The following is a 19,105-nucleotide window of genomic DNA, read 5'->3' on the forward strand; positions in this document are numbered from 1 at the left end:
AATCCAAATTCGCTATTCATGCTATTCACATCGTTATTTGTGTATGAATGTAAAGAATGTGTTGGCAGGTACTTGTGCCATTTCCTCCAAAAGCAGCAAAGTGGGTCCATGTAATCATATTCAGAAAAATAGCAAGTGCCTTATTAAAAGAAGGTAAAGTGTTGCCCCTTTGTTTCTTCAAGGAGGCAGTTTGAAGGCTTCTTTCATTATGAGATTTCTTCTGAATCTACTGTGTCCCCAGCTCATGTATGAGAATGGTCTGGTCTTTGCAGTGGTTTTTCCCACTGGCTCTTTTACACTCAGCACGTCTTTGGGAGCATGGGTGGCTATCACTGGAGTCAGTAACACAGTGGCTTTCTGCACCATGGCAGCTTCTGTCTGTCAGGAGATTGCTTCACCTGATGCATACCGGAAGTAAAGATGTCATTGTTTTGATGGTTCAGGTAGCTACTCTATGAGTGACTAATACACAGCTGTTTTTTTAAAACTGATCATTTTTCTCTGTGTAATAAGGCTTTCTGCAAATACTAATAGTGAACTGTAGTATCATAGTTCAAATACCATTTTGGCAGCGGTGTTGAACTAACTCATCATCAGATTTGGTGACTTAATTAGGAGTTAATTGTTATGTTCTAAAACTGGCAGTTAACTATGCTTTCTCAGTGGGACGTAAGTATACTTCTGTAAAACCACAATAATTTGATGTCTGAAGATAGTGGGGTTTATGACTTGTGGGCCTACTCCTTGGGGGAGAACTTGGTATTTTTGTGTAGGAGTATGACGTGTAGAGCATATGTCTTGCCAAACAGACTGATATCATGAATATTTCTGCTATCAAAGACAGACAGACAGACAGTTACAGGCAATCCTTTTTCATTGCCTCCCTAAACAATTCCTGTGAACAATTACATAACAATTAGGAGGTGGGAGGGGAGAAGAGGGCTGAATAGGCCATTTATTTTCTGATCGAAAGAAAGGGCTATGCATCAGTGACCTTTGGCTTTTCTTTAATTCATGTTGCTTGTGACTTCTGTAATAATACAGAACATGTATAGTTTTTTTCTATTTTGCAGTAGCATTCTTTATTCTCGGCATATTATATGTTTATTTATAGAGTTTTAAATTGTATTTTAATACATCCACATAATAAACATAACACCTTGTGTGCTTTGATCAGTTTCTTTGACTATGGGAAATAATTTTTCTTTTCAGTGGAGTACAGTTAATGCTGATATAAAAGCTACAGCAGACATTCAAATGAGTGAATATTTAGAAAAAGATGAAAAGCATGATCATATTATCTTTGTGTGTTACTTAAAGAATGTTGTAAATGTATGCAGTACCACTGTGCTGGGGGACTGTAGTCTGAAATAACATGGGAACTAACATATTAATATCAAGGTAAAGGTACATATTCCCCAGATGCATAGTTTTACCTTTTTCAGCTTTTATTATCTTTAGAATAGTGTTCCATTTATTTCATGAATACAGAAGTATTAATTGGCCATGACATGTTCCAAAGACAAAAGAAAGGTCTAATTCACTCTAACAAACTTGTTAGTCACTGTTTATATCAAGAGGATTGTGAATCTACAGAGAGTAACACTGTTTTCTTCTACACTTGCTTTGTTTATAAATCAAAAGTTTTTAAGTGACCTGCAATGTCTGCTTGTAGTTTGAAATGCTACTTCTAAACCAGACCTCCATCATGTAGAACAAATATTTATCCCTTAAGGTTAATTCTTTAAGTTAATTTGGGGTGAAGAAGGGCAAGAAAAGAAATGTGAGTATTGTGATGTTTTTACAGTGTTGGGATTTTTTTGTTCATAAACATAGTATTTCGTACTCTAAGAAAAAGTCTTTCTGAAGTGAGTAATTGCTCTTTTCTGTGAGCAGTGGGCAATTTGTGAATGCTAAGCTCTTGGTTCAAATCTAAACAGAATGTATTTAACTTCAGATTTACCATACATATTAGTACTTCTAAACTTTTTCTTAGCATTCTTCTCGATGAATAGATCTAATTTTTAACTTGTCTTCTTTTTTTTTTTTTTTTTTTTTTGATATTTAGTACCTAAAGTGCATAGCTGTCTGTGAGAGTGATGCTTAGAGTCATGTTCTCTCTCATTAGTTCTATCAATATCTAATTGTTATGAAATCACAATATTACAATAGAATGATTTTTGTGATTTATCTGGTGAAGTACAGGATCTTTCACGTAACAAAAAAAGGGGTTTAAAGTTTTCATCCATCCTAATTCTGTTACTGTTTGCTTTGTTCACCAGTCACTCTGATCCTCCTAGCAGGGGACAAGACCTAGAGAATAAAACTGGTAGTGACTGTGTAGATAAAAAGGCAATGAATTCTGCTTTTAAGGCATAGAGGGAATAGTCTATAAAAGAATAAAAATCAGAATGAAAGTACAGTGTCTTTAACCTGCAGATCTATTGTATCTTTGAAAAGCTTGTACTCTGAAAAAAACATACTGATGCTACAAAGAGTCATAATTATGTGACAGAACACTTTGAAAAGAGGTCACTTTTTAGAAACTGGCCAAAAGGCTTGTCAAGAAAATAGACCACTTTATAAATAATTGCGGAAGTAAAGAATGCATTTCCTTAAAATGCCTAGGTATTGTTTTAGTGCAGTACTAGGTGTCACACTGTATTTTATTTATTCTCTGATAGTGATGTATTATTTATTTTCTGATAGAGCCACTTGTTAAACTTAGTGAAGATAATGGGATCAAGAACAGTACACCAAAGAGGAATATGAAAGAAGTTTCACATCAGACATTACAGAAGGTAAGATTCCAACCCCAGCAAACAGATTGAAATTTTAATGTAAGAATCACATCTATATAAAAGTCAGTACTCATTAATTTAGACCATTATTTTCCTTCCCTAATAAAAAAATACGGATTTTCAAAACTGTGTCAGAAATTAATTCTAGTGAAGTATCTGTGAATGCATCATGTGAGATAAACATGGTTAATGTCAGAGAAACTGAAAAGAATGTTGAGAGGTGTAACATTAAAAACTAACAAATTATCTAATTGGAAGTAACACATGCTTTGCATTTTACCACTTTTAAGTTCAGAAACCTTTGTTTCTTTTGCTGAGTATTTAACTTTACATGATATCAGGTGTTAATCTCTATAGAGCTCTTGCTACAGAAGAAAAATGATGCATAATAGTGATAAATCCACCTTTTGCTGTATTTAAATTTTAGCACAATATTGCATATGCAAATATTTTCTACATATGTGTGTTTATCACTCTTTTCACGAGATAGTACTGTATGCATTTAGTGTTCTTTGGCTTAGGAAATATGATGAGTATTTAATCTTTACTGCTCAACATTCTACATTTTTACCTTATACAGTAACAAGATGTTCTTAACTAGTTGCTATTTGTATTGATATTTGTAATATACACAAGTAGTTTAGTATGTTAACAGGTGTTCACTTAAGAGGGCTCACTTGTATTTTACCATATGTTTTGTCTGCTGCAAAGAAAAGACATCCTTCAAACAGTATCATGCCTTTTGTTTGTCATTTTGCAAAACAATATTTGTTTAATTACTTATAAATCTTTAAAAGCATGCTTAAATTGAAGAAACACAAATCTATAACTTTGAATGTCAGTTTGGGTATGTCTATTTATTTTTTATTTGTGAATTAACTTGTAGGAAGTATGGTAATTTACAGCAGATGATGTGATTGCATATACTTGTAACACTTGCCATATGGTCAGGCAATGAAGGCTGTCATCTCGTTATTACTGAATGACAAACATCATGTTAAAATAATAACACACAGAATAGGAAGTGCTCACATTCATTTATCTTAAGGTAGAGTGAGTAATTGAAATAATATGAATGCTACCATCTGAAATGTCACACAGTTTATGCTTGCTTATCATCTATATTTCAGAACTATAATTTTGTTTGCCAGCTACTACATAATTTTTATCTCTATGGATATACAAAGTTATGATGGTGCCTTAGGGATAGGTGTAGAAGCTATTCATTGTTTGTTTCCTTACAGCTGTCATACATGAATTTAAGTGCAAGTGAGTGCAAAAGGTTGCTTTAAAGAACTGAGGATATAATAGCAGAATCTCAGTTTAGAAAGGTAGATGAAGAAAGGTACTAGTCTAACTCCTTATCACTGGGGAGGAAAGTACAAACTATGATTTTAATCATAACCTTTGGTTTCATTGAAGCATTTGGAAGAATTGCTTTCATTTCTAATTTCACCCAATAACTTTATGTAGCCATAAGGCAATCTCTCATCATTGTTGGAATGCTATGAATTTCTGTAAAGGAAGGTAACGACGGGTGGGCGTGCATATTAAAGGTTTTCTATCAAACTCACAAATTCAATATCAAATTCATAAATGTATATGAAGTTTGAGCGGCTTTTGCCCTAATTTATTCTGTATGTTAAGACCTCTCATTTATCAGAATCAAATCTGTAGTACCCACTTTGTAAATCATTCCGTAAGTTTTAATTTAAATGCATTGGCAAAATGTCCTGCAAAAACATACAGCATTTACTGAGAAATACTATGGTTTCAATATTTTCAATGTCAAAGCAAATTTTGACATTTTGCATTGCTACAAAGTGATGGAATTGGCCAGTATTTTGCAACGTGAGTAGCTGAAGTTGGACATGTACATTCTACTACAACTCCTTGAAAAATAGTCTTTTCTACCCATGTCCAGAAAAATTGAGAGCACCTGGGACTTTCCCTAGTGAAAGAGTGGGGATGAAGCTTGACAAAACCAACCAAAAATATTTCTCCAAAATGACTAAGTGGTTACTGAGCACAAAACACACTCAGATGTCCTTTGCAAGCTTCTGGGGAAATCTCAAAAATTGCCCCTTATTTATGGAAATTGTGGAGTTTGGTTGTAACTTTAAGCAAATATTCCAGAACATTGAGTATCGGTTTATTGTTAATGACCTTGAATATGTGTAAACCTCAAAGGACTTTACGAACAAAGCATATGCATCATATATAGGTAGAATATGCTTCTTCAGACTATATATGAGAAGCTTGTAAAGTGGCTTCATTGGAATAGGATAGGTTTTCCCTTTCTGTGAATAGAAAATACATTTCAGCCTTAATATTTAGGTGCTGAGCTTCTGATAACTCTTGCTATGATTTGTTTGGGGGTTTTTCAAAAATCAAATTAATATTTAATTGTGTATTTACAAGACTTAAAAGAACTTGTTGATTTCGATAGCTAGTGCAAAACTGCCTGTGTTTCAAAATAGTTTTTCTTCTGAAAGCGTTTTTTTAAATTCAATTAGTATGTATAACCAAATCAGTAATGAGCTCAAGATGCATCAGGAAGGTTCATTAGCATACTTAAACTTCTGTGTCACTTTGTCTGGAATTTTAACTTCTTTTACCATCTGCCCTTTGTTCAACAGCTGTATTATTGCAGCTAAAATGTTTTCCTCTGCACTATGTTAGAATTATTTTTAAATTAAGGACCATAGATTGCTTTTGTCCTTGTGCTTGATGTAATATTATTGTCATACGATAAATACATTTGAAACCAAAGGGTTTTTTCTACTGAATAGTCTGAAATATTATAAATGCTAAAATTGCTTTTGTTAGGTACAACAACTAGAAGGAAGATTCAAAGCTGTTGAAGGGGAATTAAAGAAACAGAAAGAAGTAATTAAAGACTTATTGAAGGAGAAAAATTATTTGGAAGAATCTTTAAAAGTGCAAAAGGAAGATGCAGACACAAGAGAAAGAGAGCTACTTAAGAGGATTTGTGAAATAAAAAAAGACAAAGCGGAACTTCAGTTAGTGAATAATGAGCAGGAGAAAGAAGCTGCCTCTTTGAAGAGGCAAGTGGCAGAAGCTAACAGGTTGAGAAATGAAAACGAAGATTTGCTGAGTCAAGTGCAAGAACTGAAGTGTTTGCTGGATGAAGCCAAAGCAGTGGCAACCTCTGGGCAATGTAATTGCAAGATAACAGGCACCAAGGTTAAATTAAAAACAGCCAAGAAAAAGAGCTCTTTGGGACATCATGGAGCTTTTCTCCAGTCCATCAAGGTTATGAGTAATGTATTTGAGAACTTCAGTAAGGACGGCTGGGAGGATATGAGTGAAAGCAGGTACGGCTCTCATTAACTTAGCCCTGTAGAGGGGACACTGTGCATATGTAAAGCACTAGCAAATGGAGATTGAATTTCAACTACTGTTGATTTGGTATTCAAAAAAAATACTGTCAGATCCTTTGAAATATCTTGGGAGGTCTTGTTCTGAGCTTATTGACTGAAATTTGCATGCAAAATTAGCCACAACTGCATGAGTATTTGAATAGGTGCCAGGAAACCCAAAAGAAGGCAATGCTTGATTTCTTCCAGTGATGCTATTTTCATGCAGTCATGAGGCTTGAAATTGACAGTTTGGCAGGTTGATTTAATTTGCTGGCCCTTTGCATATTCACCACTGACAGCTAAGGATTCCCAGGCAAGCCTACTAAGTCAGTTTAGTTATCTTGTGACATACCGACCCGGGAGGAGAAACATTTTTTCCCCTTAATTTAGTTAGATAAATTTTGAATGACCCATTTCGGCTTGCTAGCAGATGTCTACAAGCTGTTTAACATCCTTTAAATTAAGAACCATCCACACTAATTATTTCATGTATGTTTTATGCACAGTCATTGTACTAACTTTAATTGAATGATGGTTAAAAATCAGTTCTTTAAAGGTAATTGTTACTGCACAGAGTCCCAGTCATGAGTCACAAGGCCCTCAGAAAATTGCACTGGCAAGCTTCATAAACGTTTAGAATTTTTGCTTCTGCTATTTATCCACATATACTTGAGGAGGCAACAGTAAGCCACTAGGTAAATGGGCATCAAACCTTGTCTTTCAATGTCCTAAGAGACATGCAAAGAAAATTCTCAAGCCTGTATTTAACCAAAATATAGAGAAGGTGACAAAAGAAAAAATGAAATCTTCTTCATAGGCTTCATGTTGGCTTTATAGATCATATGGAGCAAATCAATAGTGGCAAATGAAGCCTTTGTGGTGATTCTCCCCATTCAAAATAGGGGGCTCCTGAATGCAGCGTCTTGAGAGAGAAAACAAATTAAGAACCATGTAATTTGTCAGTTGCTATCATTAATGTAAAACTTGTTTGTTTTTATGTTTAATTTAATATTGCAGATATGATTTTACATAAAATGCATGTGTTTTTCTGTTGCAATTAGTGAGCTTTTTATTTAATTTACTATGTTTTGCTTTTTAAGAACAAGATTGAGCAAACAAATTGTCGTTGCAATTTGAGTTTGAAGTGAAGTGGAAAGTAATTGTATGGCTTCAGTTGTTGTGTCTAGCCATAAATACTACTTTTGATAATTATATAATTCCCAGGAGTTAGGGAATTCTTGTCATAGAATAGTGAAAATTTTTGGAGTTGATGTTTCAAGGTGTCATTTTCAACAAGTTAGGGAAATATCTTCATTTAGTTCCCTCTTCTACTTATTAATAAATACTGTTCTTTATCACTACTAGATGTCTCTGGGTTTCTAGATTCAAGCCTTCAATTTTCTAAATAGAACATTCACTGAAAGCATTCAGGTGAGGGAAATGTGTACGTAGTTAGAAATATCTCTGTGTTATTGCAGCACCTTCAAACTATTACATTGATTTCTGTTCTTACCAGTCAATAAGACATACCAGTGTGTCAGGACAGGTTTTGGAAAGTATAAACATGTTTCTGTATCAGCTCTTCTCTTCAATTTGAGCCCTTTTCTCTGGTTAAGTAACCTCCATCTCTAAACCATTTATTTTTATCACAGTGCAACTTAATTTGAACTCAGTTGGGCCTTTTTAAATGTCTTGGTTTAAAAATAACAAATCAAAATTACCTTCTATCAAGGGATTCCTTCACAAATCCAGTCGCACAAACGATGTTGAATAGCCACTTATGGTATAGAAAATTATATATCCAAGACTTCATGTTTTAAGATAGACTTCACTGAATATCAGAAAACAAATTATAATCTGAGGCAAGGCAGTGAAAAACTGAAAATTTAGAGCATATTGAGTGCAAGTTTAAGGAAAAATTTGAAGTAGAATGAAAGTTTCAGGTCCAGTTTCTCTGCGTGGCAGGCAATTTCAGTAGAAGGACTACCAAGCTTACAGCATTTAAAAGCACTGCAAAGGGGTGCTTGGCAGACATTTCATGAAGTGTGATTTCTGAGTTTGTCTTGGTCAACATTGCAAATGAAGTTCAATTGAAACTAAATGTTACTGAGTGAAGTACTGTGCATTTGTTTGTTTTGTTATCAAATGTGAACATGAAGGTAAGTAGAAACGTAGTATACCTTTGTGAGCCATTCACAGACTAGAAGTACTATCAAGTAGTTTTTCATGTATATCACTTTTGTAGACTGCAACAAAAGCTGTCCATTAAGAATCAAATAAAGTCTCAGACCTCTGTATGTTGTAGATTGAGATTTCATTTGACAGAGTAGAACTTGATAAGACTGTTTCAGAGATTTCTTCTTTATCATATTTATAAACATCTGTTGAATAAGTCAACTTAGCACTGTTTGGATTTTATATTAGTTTATCTTCTTTCTTGCATATGTTATTTTCTGTGTACTCAAGCATTGGCTGTTGGGAACTTTTAACGTTCAGCATTGTTTTGGCTTGTTTTCCTGAATATGCTATTTTAGTGACTCTGAAGTACCAACTTCTGAAAGTTTGGCAACAGTGATTATGAAGACAGTGCAAAACACTGATCCGCTGACAGATAGAAGTAAACAACAGGGAAAAAAGCAAATACAAGGTAGTCAAAAGCCTTGCAACATTGTTCATTTAGAAGGCAAAAAACAGTGGTATAATAAAAAGGTATGTAACAGAACTTGGTTTTTTCTCCTGTGCAGAGTGTTGAAGTTTAATAGTTAGTATTATCACTGCTGTTCCCCTCTTAATTAATTTGACTCATGTTGTAAACTGAAAAGAGAATGTGCTTCCAGATATTCAGTGGGTAGTTTTATTATCATTCAGAATATTTTCTGAACAGACTGCAAAAGTATTTGGCGGAGCTGTCCTGCTTTCTTGTAGTCCAGACGAAGATTGCTGCAGCCATCCTATTAAACTCTGTCCATCACAAAAGCCATAAAGAACAGGGTGAACCCATAACAAGGAAGCAGCAACATCCCTTCCTCCCCTCTAGCAAAATGATGTCCTGGCTAATCAAGCATGAACACCTCAGTTCATTTGGAATGTGCAGAAAGAGTTGTCTCCATCTTAGAAAGATGCTTTTGATTCTGTCCAGATTCTATCTAGAGAAAAGTGTGCTTTTAGATGCTTCTTAGCCCATTTACAGTCATTGTCTGGGATTTGAACCCCTTGTCTCATTCCTAACATCTATATGCTGTTTCGTCAGAGAAGAGGGCCAGCTGGTCATTTTCAAGGTCTTTAGAGGCTCCATACAAGCTGTAACAGACAACGCATTTTTGGACTTTTGAAGAGTGTCTAATATTTATTCCTTCCTGTGTTTGACGAAATAAATCACTTGAGTTCATGGAATTTAAAACACCAGCAGATATTGTTGTTTCTTAGTTCAAGAAACAAAATACTGAAACACTGAACAACTTGCTGCTGTTGGAAAACTAGTTTGAAATTCTGTTATGTATGGTGGTGTAATAAAGAGTTTGAAAACAGATATATTTTATTAGTCTCCAAAAGTTTAAAGAAAGTACAAACTCTCTGTTATTCTTGATTATGTTTCCATCAAAAGATCTATTTTTCTGGCAGAAGAGCTGAAAAAAAGAGAAATTCTTCTGCAACCATCTGTTTGTATAGAATACACGGTATGAGCAGGTGCACGTTATATGTGAAAATCTGACAGATAACTCTTGTTATCTCCTGCTGCTCCTCAGTGAGGATATACAAGGCAGGGAATCCAGGAGGCTCTGCTGTCGCTTGGTAGTGTAGACGCAGCCAGCACCTCTCCCGTTTTTCTATATAGTATGAACTCTGTTCCTACTGGAAAGGACGAACACAGATATATTCTGATACGCATACGTAACAGACTGGTGGTCATGGAGCATACACAGGAAGCATCCCAAGAGCCCTAAGCAGGTAAATATGGTTCAGCAGAAGTCCCCTGTTGCAGGGGCTTGTGTGTACAGAAGATAGTGTTGCAAAAAGGCTTAGTATTGACAATTGGGAACACCAATTTTAACAGAAATCTTAAATCCTCCTGAGGATTTAAGGACACTCCGGCTGGGTCATGGTATTCTCATACAAAGAGAGGTTAGACAAATCTCCTGACTCCTGAGCTATGCCTGGTGTTGGAGATGAGATTATTTATGACACAAGGACTTTCTCAGTTTTGCCCCATGTGGTATAAATGTATAAGACCCTGTGCAGGAGAGTTATTGGCACTCTCTTAGAGCTCATACATTTATCAGAGCTGTGGCCTGGAGTGGATATCTTCATCTATTTTGCTCATCATCTGCTGAGAGCTCAGTTCTCTGTAACATACAATCACCATTTCAGACTAGCATCAGTCATCCAGTTGCATGTCATCAGTGGTTGTAGGATCTTCGCATCATACTGATAAGGACTTAGTACTGGTTTCCATTGTTGTCTTTAAGACATGGAATAAAATAATTAAGAGACTGCTCAAAGGAGACAGACCTACAAGAGCTTGACCTCCTTTGTTTTCCTTTGCTTTGGTTTTAGTCTGAAAAGTTGGCACTTACATTTCTTTTCTTTTTTTCTATCATACCCTATCTCCCCATCCTTCAAATTGTGCAGTGATTTTAGAAATCTAGAACCAATGGCTAAGTTTTCCTACAATGTCACTAATTTGTTCAGTGCAGTTAGTAAATGATACGTTGCTGTTTACTCTTTTCAGTTTGACGAAGAGCTATTTTCATTTTGAATATTTCCAGATACATGTTTTATGGTATCACATAGAAATTGTGAATTTAAGACTTCTAAAACTGGATAAATGTTACAGAGTTCCAGAATAAAAGTGTTTCAGAATACACTGAGCGTTTTGGAGACAGGGAAATAGTACTTTGATTTTGGAGTAAGCAGTGTTCTGGCCATTTTCATTTTACATATTGCAGGCAGCATTCTTCTTCAGTCTCTGCTTCTGTCATTGAACATTTGATAGGTTCTGGAAATAGCGGATTTTTCAAATCAGATATTTAAAAGGCATGCAGCTGACTTTTGTTAAACCCTGTGCAAACACAGGGATTGTATTTGCATGTTCACAGAATCATCTAGGTTGGAAAAGACCTTGAAGATCACCTAGTGCAACCCTTAACCTAACATTGACAGTTCTCAACTACACCATATCCCTAAGCTCTATGTCAACCTGAACATATATATTCATATATGTTCATATATATTCATGCATCTTCCAGTTACAGCTCAGTGTCTAATCTGATATTCCTCCTTTTGAACTAATAAGTCTGCTATTCCTTTTAATTTTCACTTAAATATCTTGAAAAATAGGATATTATAGGCTTTCAAGTAATATACACCATCTTTTTTCCTACGAGTAAATTCATATCTTATCTAAAAAAATAATGTAGGCATTAACAGACACTTCATTTTTCTCTGGGATTCTTTGGAAAGGGTTATGATTTACCTGTAACAGTTCTTTGTGTTTTTGGCATCTGATGGGAAAGACAGAAATTTGTAATCTTTGATGGCTGATGTTGTTAGACTGATTTTCAAATTTAAATTCATTAGAATTGCCTGTATTATTTGAAGTAATTTTTGTTGTTTCAATTTAAACTGGAAGACTTTGGAGTATTGTGGTTGGTGTGCCATAATGAAGAGTTGCTAACTTTGTGCTTCTCTTTTTTTATTTAGGGCCATTCAAAGAACAAATACGTAGAAAAGTTACATTCCAAGAGGAGAAGGATCTGCTGTTTCATAACATCTTATCCATTAATTCTAAGCAAAGGTAGGAATATTACGGGTTCTTTGTCAACTTCATAAGTAAGATTGACAAAGCATTCCTGCCTGGTATTCCAAAACCTCTTTTATATTACACAAACCCACTTACATGCTGTTGCAGGATATGCTTGTTTAAATTTGCGTAAGTATATTTTCAGATTTAGCTCATTATTTTATAGTAAAATTATATAAAAAGTGACTGTCAAACAGCATCTTTTTGCACAGTTAAAATTATCTCTATTTTTACTAAGTCTCACTTACTGAATCTACTGACTGAAATAAGGCTTTTCACTACCTTATGTTCTTGTTTGCCCCTATAGCCAACACAGCCAATGAAGCAAAATTAACTGTATTTTGGCTTGGACCTTAAAAAAAAATCTGTTAACAAGATGCTGAAGCCTTTATTTCCGGTAATACCAATCAGAAACTTGAGCCATGTTTAACTTCCAAGTCCTTGTTGAGTTTGGAAAAAAAAACCCACATAGAGCAGTTATAGGTTAACTGAATTAATATACCAGTTTGCTCACTGAGAAATACTTTAGAGGCTAGAACAGTGTTTTGAAGGGCCAAAGAAAAATCAGAAATCGTCTTATTTATGATGATCTGTCAGTTTAGTAAACATGCCTTTTTATGTTTAGTCAACAGAACAAAAAGGAGAAATACCATTGTCCAGAAACCAGGCTACTCTGTTACTCTACTGCAGGAAAGAATTAAGTCACTGCAGCAGCAGATAACTGTTTTACAGAATGAAAAAAAGACAGCAGTGTCTTCTGTGAAGGGATTTAAAGAAATGAATGAAAAACTAACAACTCAGCTACATTTGGCTGATCAGAGACTTCAAACTAGTAAACTGACCATAGAGGTAAATACTTTTCGTTATGGTGTCTTACAATGTTCAGTTTAATTCTGTTGTAATTCTTTGAAATTTTCATAACTTTAATTTTTCTCTCTTAATTTCTTATGGTCAAAATTATGAAATGTTATATATTAGCATGCTTTATATGAAATTCTGAATCAGTTATTAAGTACAAATGATATTGTGGCCTGATTTACTATTGTATCAACAAAAATTATTAATCCTTCTGAAAAAGAAGTGGTCCTCATGCTGACATTTTACCTGCTTTCAAATGGGTGAGGGGAGTTTCACTTCTAGCCTGTGGTCTGGGAACTTTCCTAAGAGTCTGGTCCATCCACATGAACTAGCACCCATTCCTCTGTGCAGAACAAGCACTTTTGGAGAGACCAACTGTCTCCAAATGCCCCAAGAGTGGAGTGCTCAAGGCAGTTGGAGTTTTCTTCCAAAAGGAACTCAAACCAGTTCCATATCTCTTTAATCCCATCTGTCTCTGTCAAGGTGGAAAGCTAGAGAAGAAGATTTATGAAAATAGAGACTAGTAAACTGTTTGGTTAACAGCCCCAAAAATGCCAGCTTTCTTCTCTACTTCAGTCTTCATTCCTACTTAATCCTTTCCCATACTATTACTCCTTTCTGGTTTTCCCCATTCTCATTTATATATATGTATTTTGTGTTAATCTATATGCAGCTCCTCAGCTGGAATTCTTTTCTATTCATACTGTAGTGATTGGCCTGCCCTTTATAGAGCTGAATCAACAAACACTTTTGCAGTAATTGTCTCCTGTTGGTCACACACACATCCTGCTTCCAGAATTATAGTGCTACAACAGATGGACTTGCTGGAAGGAGGCAGACATTAAAAAAGAAATCAAATCCCCTCCCCCTCAAACTTCTCTACATTTCTGTCTTTGCACAGAAGGCAGAAAGCAGCATCAGGAGCAGCACTTTTCACTTTCTTAGGGCTGGGGAACTGCTAATTTCTAAAGAAGGGAAAACTGCATTTCTGTTACTCATTTTGCATAACTATATATGTAATGTATTGTTCAAAAAGATTTTCCAAGGTCATTGGAACCAACGGAGATCTGCCTATCTCACAAACAGTATCATAATGTAAAGTTTCATGGACAGTATGAACTTCACAGAGAATTATATGTGTAATTTAGGTAAAATATTCTGCTTGCTCAGACATCTTCATGATTTGCCTTCCTAGAAGACTACACCTTAGGTGTCCATAGAAGAGAAATGTGAGAAATAAAATTTAAAAAAAAAAAAAAAAGGCAAAATTTGTGCCAAGGTAAGTGCTGCTGTAATGTAAAAGACTGACTAAAAGCAAAATAGCATGATCTTAAAACCAAACCGGTTTTCTTTGACTCAGTTTTTCTGGAAAGTTTGAAAAAAAAGTGGTCACTGGTCTATGTAAAGGGTGGTGCATTCTAAGCAGAAATAAATAAATGTTGTTGCAGGTACTCAAGGAAAAATCTTTATTAGGCATGCACATTTTTTTCCTTCTCAGCAAACAATTCAAATTCCCTTTCTTACAACTAATTACTCTTCAGGTGCCATACTAGTGCTACCAAGTGGGAAATTTAAAGCAGAGGCTTGGGCTACTTGCCAAATGAAAATTAAGGAGGTAAAGAACCTACACAGTCACTGCAGGATACACACATGTTTTAGAGAGAGGACCATGATTCAAACAGATCAAATGGTTGTATAGCACCATTAATTGTGGAGTTTGTGTGTTTTTTATAAGAAATACTATCTAGAAGTGAAGTTTTAAGACATTTCAAGGGAAATGACATTTTTTAATTTTTTTTTTTTTCACTAGAAAGAACAATGTTGTCATTGTTTCTTTCAATACATCTGTTACTTCAGATTTTAGAATTTTCTTGCATAGGTAGAAGGTAAAAAAGAAGCAAATGAACCACAAAAAACCAAAAAGATTGAGACAATCTCTGGATTTAGGGAGACTCTTAAACACTTCAAGAGTGTCAAAATTACTAATATCCAAAAATAAGCTTCCATATGTAATCATAAAGTTCTGAGTAATCTTATATTAACAGTGAACTTTTAATACTGGGCTAAGGTATGTATAGCATTCCAGCAACTGTAAACATTAACTTCATGGCTTGAATGAGATGCCATGTTGCCTGAATTTCGCTAAGAAAATAAATCCATTAGCAGACGAGGGCAGATGTTTGTGCAGTTAGTCATTTGTTGTAATCCCCAAGTATTCTAGTGCTAGAAAATCGACTCTAGATCTAAGATTTGAATATTCCAGATGTTAATTTTGCAACAGATTTTGCAGTTCATACAACCTAAGGACTGGCTGGTACCTGCTGATTTTCAGAATGTGTGTATGTGTATGGTTTTGTGTATTTTTCTTGAAGATCCACACAGACGTGTATGTATTTATACATATTTGTCTGTCTGCTTGTAAGAGTTCAGAATGCTAGATTCAAGTTCTTTTTTTGTTTGGCCTTATAAACTCTTCACAGTAATGTAAATTTCTTGCTTTGTTTTGTTTCTATTTTTACATATTTCTACACAAATGAGTGTAAAGTGACTGCACATACGAGAATCAAAGCTTGCATTTTCCAAGGATTCATATCAACACTGAGTGAAGACCGTCTGTACAGAAGTAGAGTAGTTACATTTTGCTATCAGTGTATAAAAACCACACCTGGAGCTGATACTTAATGTAGAAGTGAAGGGATTTAGTATTTCCTTACTTTCTTAGAAAAATGTCTGAAAGGAATTGTTGGAATTTTTTTTCCTAAGATTTATTCCCTTCTCTACTCATTTCTATCACTAAGAGTGCTTATAAGAGTGTATTTACTCCATACAACAGAGTAATTATAATTACATTTATGCAGTAGGTGTCATTCTTGTTGCAAAAGTTCAGACAAAGTATATTGAATAAGAAATTAAAATGATAAGCAGGTTAAGTCATTAGCGCTTATCTTATTCATGTCAAGGCCACTCACACATACACTGCTCAAAAGTACTTTTGCATCAGTTCTCCAGTGTTTCTCAGGTGATGTCACAGGAAAAGCTGCAGTTCTTAATGGAACACCGTAGGCATTTGCAAAGTGCCTGGGTAAGTCTACTTCAGCAGGAAACCTGAATTTCAAAGAATGGGAACAAGTCAACCAGTCAAATGCTGAAAGATCCTTTGGAGAGAATAATGTGAAGGTTTAAGTAAAGTTTTTCAGATACATTCCTGTAGATATGTAACTATGTTTTTGCTTAATTGGGAAGAAAATAAGCTTTTTTTTTTTCCTTTCTTCCTTTCTTAGAAGCCTCTGCACATTTTAGCTGTTACTCAGCCTAGGATTTTTTTCTGATAGCATTTTAAAAATTGTATCATAGAAACATAGAATGATTTGAGTTGGAAGAGACCTCAAAGATCATCTAGTTCCAACCCCCCTGCCATGGGCAGGGACACTTTCCACTAGACCAGGTTGCTCAAAGCCCCGTCCAACCTGGCCTTGAACACTGCCAGGGAGGGGGCAGCCACAGCTTCTCTGGGCAGCCTGTTCCAGTGTCTCACCACCCTCACAGGAAAGAATTTCTTCCTTGTATGTAATCTGAATCTACCCTCTTTCAGTTTAAAACCATTACCCCTTGCCCTATCACTACAATCCCTGATAAAGAGTCCCTCACCATCTTTCCTGTAGCCCTCTTTTAACTACTGGAAGGCAGCTATAAGGGTTCCCCAGAGCCTTCTCTTCTCTAGGCTGAACAACCACAACTCTCTCAGCCTGTCCTCACAGGGGAGGTGCCTCTGCCCCCTGATCATCTTCATGGCCTCCTCTGGACCTGCTCGAGCAGGTCCATGTCCTTCTTATGATGGGGCCCCAGAGCTGGACACAGCACCGCAGGTGTGGTCTCACGAGAGCGGAGTAGAGAGGGAGAATCACCTCCCTCGACTTGCTGGCCACACTCCTCTTGATGTCAGCCCAGGATACAGTTGGTCTTCTGGGCTGTGAGCGCACATTGCTGGCTCATAGTCAGTTTTCAGTTATACCCCCAAGTCCTTCTCTGTAGGGCTGCTCTCAATCCACTCTTTGCCCAGCCTGTATTTGTGCTTGGGATTGCCCTGACCCATGTGCAGGACCTTGCACTTGGCCTTGTTGAATTTCATGAGGTTTGCACAGGCCCACCTCTCAAGCCTGTCAAGGTCTCTCTGGATGGCATCCCTTCCTTCCAGCCTGTTGATGGCACCACACAATTTGAAAAAATTTAAGTTAAGCATAAATGGTAATTTTTACAGATTAACTGTGCAAGAGTTTACTACTACATCAGTAGTATATGCAGGAGTACTGACTTTCATATATAGAAGTAGTAGAGGGAAAAAAAGTAAAACCAGAGCTGTTGTAATGACCTCATATTTTAATAGATAAAAAATAATTTAATAAGAATTTAATTTGTTTCTGCTCTGTTCAGCACTGTCCCCTTCTATTCTTGCAGGACACATTTAAGTCTGGAATATCTTACTAGTATGCATCTTAAAAATAAAAAAACCTAAATATTTAACACTTTTGCCAGATTTAGTGCAAAATCATTTCTGCAACTATCCACCTTTGGCACAGAGGGTAATGAAACAATCAAAGAATTCTGTGAAGCTGTTTAGGAAAGGTCTGTTCCCAAAAACATCAGGAGAAATGAGATTTCTCCCACCTCTCCTTCTTTAGAAGCATAGAGATTATCCTGTCCTAACTGCTTTGAATAAGAGTGTTAATTTGCAGGAACTATAATCTTTTGCACACAATATTCAAAAAGAAGTAAAGACAGTTTCTCAAAAATATTTAAAAATCAAAATGGCAAATTTTCTATTCTATTTTTTCTTAAAATATAGCAGAAGTGAAAGGTAAACCAGAAGGGATAAAAGTATGATAAAGCAGGATATACTGCCTGACCTTTCCAGAGTTTGCAAATACAGTCTAAGACAGCAGAGGTTTATCTAATAAGTGAACTAAACTATGTGCCAATATGAGACTGAAGTCTTCTCAAAATTTAATTGGTTGTGGATTCTATGTTTTTTTTCTTCCGAGGTCACACTGCTGTTATCATTGGGTATACATGCCTTAAGAGACCTCTTTGCAGGCACAGTAGGTAACTCAAAACACACCCCCAATCAATGTATTCTTGAGACATTCTTCCTGGACTCACCACAGTGTTCCAGACCTGAACAGCAACATTAGCTGTAGGTAGGAAAAATTGTCTGTATTGTATTTCAAACTTAAATTTTGTGGAATTTAAGTTCAATTTCTGGGCCCTCTCTGTAGTTTTTGAAGGCTTTGAGTTGACAATATTGAGAAGAATAGATTGTGCTATACTGTAGTTTTATTAGAGCTTTGCTGAGCCTACTAAATTGAAAATCAGGCTATGATGTCACACTTACAAAGGCTAGAAACAGAGATGGACAATGCTCTGTGATTCTGTGAGACTAGAATTCACGTCTTTCAAGTTCTATTCCAAAAGTCTGCCTGGACTGAAACATGATCATAGTTAAATATTTTTGTTCAAACTTTTTGGTTACCAAATAAGGAAATCTCTATATAATTTTTCCTGTGGTAAACTACTGATTCAGCATCGCTGCTGATATAAAACAGTTTTCAAATTTCTATTTTCTACTCTATCAGAGAAGTTGACTTGGAAATAAAATGAGGAATTGCCAAATGGTAAACATGAAAGTAACTGCCCTTTTAAAATACATCTACTCCAAAATTTTTTTTTATTATTTATTTTTATAGCTTTGCTGCATTGAAAACTTACGGCATCCTGAAGTCAGTTCCGTTAACAAAACTACACTGTAAAATATATTTATCGTGAAACTGTGCTGTCATTACAAAACAAAAATAAAGCAAAATACCTTTTACATTTATATTGATCTCTGAAGAAAAATTACAATAGACCTATTGAATTATTGATGAACAACAGTTGAAGTACATTGCATGTAGGAAATGAGTCTCATTCATAAATTAAAGAGAACAGTTGGCATGAACTAGAACTGCATTGCTGTCAAAATGGAATAACTTAGAGATAGGTAAATTCTAGAAAAATTTAAAGAAAAAATTGTGGAGACTACATGAAGTTCATAGAATATACTTACGATCAATATGCTTTATATTGCTGTATCATGTAGAAATCCTAAAAAGTATACTTCTATATTAAAAGAAAGAACCTCTATCATAAGGATTAGCATGTTCTTGTAATGTTACAAATAGAGATGGTACACATATCTATAAGCATATCTGATATATTTATATCTGATA

The 19,105-nt window shown here is 35.4% G+C and overlaps 1 protein-coding gene across 1 annotated transcript in view; it reads left to right on the plus strand.

The window, feature by feature from the left end:
- The window catches only part of CNTLN (centlein), a 206,565-nt gene that overhangs the window by 134,574 nt on the left and 52,886 nt on the right, over positions 1-19,105 (plus strand). The window contains exons 13-17 of the mRNA XM_074856182.1: positions 2,710-2,801; positions 5,631-6,139; positions 8,719-8,893; positions 11,885-11,978; positions 12,610-12,833. Coding sequence (XP_074712283.1) covers positions 2,710-2,801; positions 5,631-6,139; positions 8,719-8,893; positions 11,885-11,978; positions 12,610-12,833 — 1,094 coding nt within the window. The remainder of the gene's footprint in view (positions 1-2,709; positions 2,802-5,630; positions 6,140-8,718; positions 8,894-11,884; positions 11,979-12,609; positions 12,834-19,105) is intronic.

Source organism: Strix uralensis, chromosome Z (genome assembly GCF_047716275.1).
Source record: "Strix uralensis isolate ZFMK-TIS-50842 chromosome Z, bStrUra1, whole genome shotgun sequence".
In the NCBI taxonomy this organism is placed as follows: Eukaryota; Metazoa; Chordata; class Aves; order Strigiformes; family Strigidae; genus Strix; species Strix uralensis.